Genomic DNA, 7642 nt, shown 5'->3' with positions numbered 1-7642 from the left:
TGTATTTCTTTTATCGCAACACGTTGTTTACGTCCTTATCAAATGAACAACTTGGTTTGAAAATTTATATGCACGTAGCTTATTGACTAAGTGTCTATGTGGTACGGTGTCAAATGCCTTCTGATAGTCCATGTGTACACACAGTCCACTCCGAATCCTTGACCTCAAGTAGTCTCTGTCCATTTATCCAATACTTCTAAGAGTTGTAGTGAAGTTGACCTTCCCTATGTGAAGCCGTATTGTCGTGATGAAAATAAGTTGTTTGAGTGCATGTATTTGTTTTGTGCTCCCGTATTGCTTTGCATACGACTGATGTTAGGCTAACAAGTCGGTACATGTAGTTGCCCGCTTCACTTTTGTCTCCTTTTTTGTAAATAGTACAACCCCGGGCCTGTTTGGGGTTCTTTAGAAAATAGATATGCAGTATCTGCTGCGCTTTTAAAACCGCGCATACTGAAGTGTACACGTGTCAAAAGTCAAATAACTGGCATTTCTCCTATTTGCAGCTGCAAGTTAAACCAGTAAACAACGTCGGGTTTTCTTCTTTGTTGGCGGTGTCACGGCACGATCTTTCATTGTAAAATTGAAGTATCATCATTTATGTTAGCAGAGGCTTAGATAGATCTAATTCCAGTGGAGTAGCGCCCGTGCATGCTTACATGCTCAAGCATGCAAAAAATATTCTGACTTACATTTTTATACAGTCAGAAAAAACACAACATTTGAATACTACGGACGTAACGCTGCAGAATATAAATTACGTATAATACATATGATATGTCCAACTATATGCCTAACATAACTTTGTGCACATTAGAAAGACTTGAAGATTGGCCATTCTGGAAATTTATTATAATAGTCTATATATTTCCGGTTACCACGTGCATTTAGTTGTTAAATTTGATTGTTTGAATCTTGTCGAAGACAATATTAGACTTCTTCACAAAAATCCCTCAAGCAAATGTGGCTTTTGAATCGGGAAACACTTACGAATACCAAAAATAAACAACATCGCATGAAAAGTTGGAAATATTCTAAAAGCATATAACTAAGTTAAAATGATATCAAATTAACTAAAATAGCAATGCAACATGTTCCTGGCCAAAATGAATTTTTCAATTTTAGTTCACTTCCCGCCCCGTTAAAACGCGTGTTAATCCATGATTTTCGGTGTCTACTCACGAAATAGTTGACTTTTATTTTTGTCGAATATGAACAGATTGTTGATTTAGAAAATATTTTTGGTTGTTGTAATTGTTAGAATTATAACAGAATAGGTAGAAAAATAGGTTATAAATACTATGTTTAATTTTTTTTATTGAGGTGGTCGTGGACTGGTCCCTTCTTACGCAATTTACGCCATTTTGACAGTGGTCTTTGACTGGCTGTCATAAACAAACCAACAGGTAAACTTAATTTCAATTTTGTTTAAAATATTCGCCATAAGTTTTTCATCAGTTAAAATAACACAAAATTCTCCCACTGCTTACTATTTTGATTTTTTACAGACAAAAATCCGTGTTTTTTGTTCGAGCACTTGTCAGGGGAGTCTAGTATAGTACGATTATATGTATATAAAAAATCACCACTGTTCTAATTTTGTGTATAGTTCTGCATGGTTATCAACTAAATATCGTGACCTCCATTTAACCATTGGAGTAAAATGGTTACTACATTGTAACAAGTTCCCGTCAGCTTCTGGGGGCTTCGCCCCCCATACCCCCTACCGGAGCTTCGCCCCTGGACCCTGAGCAGGGGGCTTTTGCCCCCTGCACCCCCAGGCATGCAGGCCTATCCAAACCTATCTACGCCGCTGAATTCTAAATCTCTGATAGAAAATCTGCATTGATCTTATAGTCTATTTTTCATCCAAGAGTACTGACGGTAGAAGACACCATCTTTCCTTAGAGAAATCTTCTTTTTGTAATAGCAATAGAAATTATTTCAACGCAATCGTCTACAGATAGCCAGGATTTCCTCGATATGATCATGTGCATGCATGATTGATTAGGCGTGTAAGAGATTTGTAGGTCGCAATGTGAAAAAACGCGGGAAATATACTGTAAAGTGTAGTGTAATTTCATTGGTCAAATTGATTTATATTAAGTTTCGTATTTGAAGAAAAGAAGTTTATGATTTCGTATTATGCTTGGTAAAATACAACAATAATTAATGTAGTAATATTTTTTTGTTACATAAATATCCATTCCGCTAATTGTGTTATTTTTAGCTCGTTCATTAACTTATTTACGAAACTAAACAAGTAGAAATCCATGGAGTCCAGCGATGCCAATGTTGAAAATTCGGAAATTCCGAAGACGTTGGGTGCTGACAGTGTTTCTCATTGGTTCTTTGATATTTTTACTGTCCAAAACTCTTTCAAATGTAAGTTTTTACAACCTAACTTATGTCTAGACATTCATCGATTTAGTGATAACCTGTAGTCTGTGAGGTAACACCGGCCACTTCAGTGGTTTCACAAATACAATGAGACTGTACGCTGTGTTTACATTTTGTTATGACTCTGATCATTCGAAGATATCGCCATGACTAGGCCTATATATAGCCTAGCCTTGCAAATATGTCATGTGTAAGCATTTCGGGTATATAATAGGATTATCAAAATAGTACTGGTCATTGTATTTCAGACACAAGTATCTAACTTGCTTCTGAAAGTGAAACGGTAGTCTTAAGTAGCCACGGTCTATGATCATTACATATTTCTCTTCTCTGCGATATCGGCCTGTTACATGTACCCAACGATTTATCAGTGAGAGGGATTTGTCACTCGGGGTTTTGAAAGAATACGTCACGAGAGCTTTTGTGTTTTTGCACAGACCGTGACGTTGGGCGACGACTGATTTCCCTTTGATATTTGCCAACGCAAACTTTGATGTAGCTTGCGGGTGCTAGGCTTACCGTCTTACTTTCTGAAGCGGGCCGTCGTTTCATGAGCTGTCGTATTTTTTTAATGAAGACATTTCTTCTAAATCTTCCACGAGATTTATTAAGTTTTACAATGGTGTTTCTTTTGACTTGATAAGATAAGTATTTGTCTCAACAAAAAGTTTTTATTCCTGGTTCATAGGCGTCTCCAGGGATCAAACTAGGTTTTTGGGGAAACTACCCTTTTTTCGAAATAGGGGAAAAGTTTGGCGAAATATAGGGGAATTTGAATCTTCTTATTTTTGTCCAAAATTATATTCATTTTGACGAAAAAGTATTGTAAAATAAATTATTTTATTTTTAGATTTAGTAAAGCAAAATTTTACGCTCAATAATGAAAAATTTGAGTTTATCATAGAATATGCAGTAGTTATATGATAAATATGAAGAAATTTGCAAACAAAAAGTATAGAAAATTAATGAAAAGTAAGTCACAGGGAAAATTGTGTTACAAAAACAGTCATTTTTTAGCTTCAAATGGGGAATTTTTAAATCTTCAAGGGAATTTTAGGCCTGAGGGGAATTCATTCCTTGAGGGGAAATTTACCCATAAACGGTAATAAATCGGAGCTAAATTGATCCCTGGTCTTGCATGGTGTTTAGTAGTGTAAAGCGACAGTGACAAGTCCTTCTCACTTATAAATCCTTGCATTTACCGTACATATTATGGCACAGCCGGCCGCAGGCTTGAACCTGCTACTCTGAACATATGTTATATATATAAAGTTCTTTGCTGTACCAACTGAGCTAAAAGAAGACAACTAAATTACAATATTACATGCAGAATTTACACTACTGCATTAGTCCAAAAACACATACCAACCCAGGCTCTCTCTCCAAGGAAGTGGGCCGCGGTGGCCGAGTGGTTAGGATGTCCCGACATATTACCACAAGCCCTCCACCTCTGGGAAGGGGGTTCGAATCCCATGTGGGGCAGTTGCCAGGTACTGACCGTTGGCTGGTGGTTTTTCTCCGGGTACTCCGGCTTTCCTCCACCAACAAACCTGGCACGTCCTTACATGACCCTGGCTGTTAATAGGACGTAAAAATAAACAAACCAAACCAAAATCCAAGGAAGTCTCCATTGCTTCCATTTCCAGTGGTGACTGTGTATATGACACCATGTAACAATGTGATTTAGTGTGCCGCCAGCAGGGCTTGAACCTGCAACCACGGAATTAATTACTGGTCCGCCGCTCTACTGACTGAACTATATATGTATCAGGAGAGTAGAAAATGCAGCAGCCAGACCGGGAATCAAATCTGGGACCTCCGAACACTAGCCTAATGCTCTACTACTGAGCAACTTAGACATACGAGACCCTTATAAATATAACCACTGTGGGTATTAAGTTGGGTGCCAAGTTTGTATCAGGAGAGAAGATGCAGAGAAGATGCAGCAGCTGTCAGACTGATTCGAACAGTGTGCTTTGCTGCTTTGATATATTTTGAGAGTAAATTTGAGGCCTCAAAATTCAAAAAGGGGTTCCAGAGGGTCGCTTGACTAGCTCAAATAAAGATGAAGGCTTGTATTAGGTCGAATATGGTAGCTTTGTACTTTCAATGGAAATTAGAAAATACAGAGGTATGTCCACATAAGTAGTCCACATTGTCAATGGGCTGCATTGGTGAACTCTAGTAGCTAGCTTTCAAGCTTTAGTTTAGGTTAATGGGAATTTCTTAATATCTAATAATGGACATGAAAAGGTGGCAGAGGATTCAATTTATGCTTGTGACCCCTGTAAGGGATCAAAGTATTAACTTATTCTCTTTTGTTACTAATGTACTGTCATTTTTATCATTTATTATAGAAGCAGGACCTTGTGAATGAACAGTATGAGATAAAGAGGACCTTCCTACGACAACCTTTTGAATGGCAACCAAAGATTCCAGATCTGCCAGAGGCCAACTCAACTAGACAATTCATATGTAGAAACTCGGTACAAGGGAAAAAACTTATAGTAGATGAACGAGGTTTGTTTTGTGTTAGAGTTTTATACATTGCTGTACATTTTAAAACTCTTTACAGAATTTTCAATGTCAATGTGTGTAGAAACAGGCCTAGGCTAGCATTTATATATATATCACGCTTTTTCGAAACAATATCGAAATTTAAAGGTAATAAGTAAGCGATGTATTTTTAAGGATCCAATGATTCATGCTGATGTGCTTCAATTTTGTTATTGTTATATTGCTAGCATCCAATTGGAAAGATAAGTGACTACAGTTTTTAATGCAACTTGATATTTTGTTTGCTTGAACTACTTCCATACATTTTAACATGGACCTACTTTTAAATGCAAGTTATATAGTGTGTGATGATGGTTTTGCATGCCCTACAGTTTAACCTTGACCTGCTTTTACATGTTTTACAGTTTAAACTTGGACCTACTTTTACACATTGTAGAGTTTAAACCTTGACATACTTTTATATGTTTAACAGTGTAAGTTTGACCTACTTTTACATGTTTACACATTGTAATAGTGTAAGTTTGACCTACTTTTACACATTGTACAGCTTAACCTTGACCTACTTTCACATGATGCACAGTTTAACCTTGACCTACTTTTACACACTGTATAGTTTAACATTGACCTACTTTTACATGTTGTACAGTTTAAACCTTGACATACTTTTATATGTTTAACTAACAGTGTAAGTTTGACCTACTTTTATTTAGAGTTTAACTACTGACACATTTACATGAACATATGTTAACCTTTTTACCTATTTTTACACAGTTTAACACACTTTATAATTTAACCTTTAACCTTTTTTACATGTTGTACCTACTTTACCCATTGTTTAACCTTGACATACTGTTATATGTTTTTTTAACAGTGTAAGTTTGACCTACTTTTACACATTGTACACTTAACCTTGACACATTCACATGATTTTAACCTTGACCTACTTTTACATACCTACAGTTTACCTACTTTTTACACAATGCACAGTTTAACCTTGACCTACTTTTCCAGGTTATGTGTGTGATCGGGAACACGTAGTCGGTGGAGGATGTTGTGACATTAAACAAGCCCGAGCATCAAAGCACAGCTGTGATACTTGTGAGAAGAATGGCTGTTGTGAGAAATATGAGTTCTGTGTGTCATGCTGCCTTCGCCCGGAAAAGGTACATTGTATATAACAAATACACGTATACGTAATTACCGTATTTCACTGCAAATAAGACCCTCCACTTAGAGAAGAAATAAAGGTAAAAGTGGTGAGGGGTCTTATTTGCGGACAACCTGCCTGATAACATCAAAGCAATAATAAGATGTAGGCTAAATTCTTAAATAGATTTGAGATGATAATTGAAGATAAAAATTTTTGTTATAACTAAGATACAGACTGACTCATCCTCAATTACAATACTCTTTGGGTTTTTGTCACTCTCGTGGTATTCTTTCTTGGACTTTGTCATAGGGAAACTGAAGGCACTTTGTGTGACAAATGAAACAGGTAGTTTGGTCTTTTGATGTATAACGAATAACATTACACTGACATAGTTGAGCATTGTTTTCTGTAAATTTCAAAGGAAGTCTCTGCAGGGATGTGATCGGTCAGTTTATTTCTCCTGAAATGCCTTCAGTTTTACTATGAAATAGTTTAGGGGCGGATAAAAAATAGCAGAAATAGGAACCCCTGGAATATCAAGGATGAGTCAAACCTAAAGCTAGTTATCTTTATATATCAATGAGCCGACTAGGTGAAATGTACCAGTCGACTACATGTTTATTTTTTTGTCTCTCATACATTTACACTCCAGAATTTTAATGAAACCCTTTGTTACAGTAACTGTGTCAGATGCAAACACAATTGTTATGATAAATATGCAGTGATTATTATGTTTATATATATATGTATTTCTATATTTCAGAAACCTTTGATGCAAAAAATTCTGAGAGATGGACGAGAAGCCCTAGACAAACTGTTTGCGTCTGTAGATAATCTATTTGAACTTTGTCTCTCCAAGTGTAGAACATCATCAATGGTAAATATGACCAGTTATAAAATGTCTCACGTCTTTCTGTTCTTTTCCCATTTCCTTCCTTATAAGTCCCATCATGCACCATCCACTTTGATACCACATTTTCCGGATTATAATCCGTTACTTTTTCTCTTGGAAATCCGGAGTGTGGCTTATAATAATCCACATGTGACAAAAATTTATATCATATGATGTTTTGAGAAAAAGACGTAATTCACATATGAAAGTTGTTGGTATTTCTCGCTTATTTAGCATTGTCTTACATCGAAATAATCATGAGGAAAGTGTTAAAAAGAAATAATATCCATTGGAAATAGAATAAAGATCAATATAATTATGTACCAGATGCATGTTCAATTGTAAAATGCCTTAAATTTTTCGTTTGAGATGGATCTTAACATTGTGATTCTCATGTGATAATCATAGGTTATGAATTTTATTTATTTATTTTTCTTTCCCAGAGTGTGCAACATGAAAATTCTTACAGAAATTCGGACACCAAATATTGTTACGGAGAGAACCCTCCCGACTTACAGGCTTCGTTACCTGTCTGAGAGACTGATATGATATGAATATATATCTATGAATATATATCTGTACAGTATTTATTTTTATAGGGACATCTAATGTATATAGGTCCAACCGGATGTAAATAATCATAAATTGGATGTAAATATTATTTTAAATATTGAACACATTAT

At 35.8% G+C, this 7642-nt stretch overlaps 1 protein-coding gene across 1 annotated transcript; it reads left to right on the top strand.

The window, feature by feature from the left end:
* Nucleotides 1–2262: 2262 nt before the first annotated feature.
* LOC138331235 (SREBP regulating gene protein-like) lies at nucleotides 2263–7632 on the top strand. The gene is made up of 5 exons (XM_069278728.1): nucleotides 2263–2385; nucleotides 4758–4920; nucleotides 5929–6080; nucleotides 6831–6944; nucleotides 7403–7632. Exons 1-5 carry the CDS (start codon nucleotides 2287–2289, stop codon nucleotides 7493–7495), a joined length of 621 nt encoding a protein of 206 aa, XP_069134829.1. The 5' UTR covers nucleotides 2263–2286; the 3' UTR covers nucleotides 7496–7632.
* Nucleotides 7633–7642: the final 10 nt, after the last annotated feature.

Source organism: Argopecten irradians, chromosome 9 (genome assembly GCF_041381155.1).
Source record: "Argopecten irradians isolate NY chromosome 9, Ai_NY, whole genome shotgun sequence".
Lineage (NCBI taxonomy): Eukaryota > Metazoa > Mollusca > Bivalvia > Pectinida > Pectinidae > Argopecten > Argopecten irradians.
The sequence above is the reverse complement of the archived record's forward strand: the minus strand, read 5'-3'. Positions and strand labels throughout refer to the sequence as shown.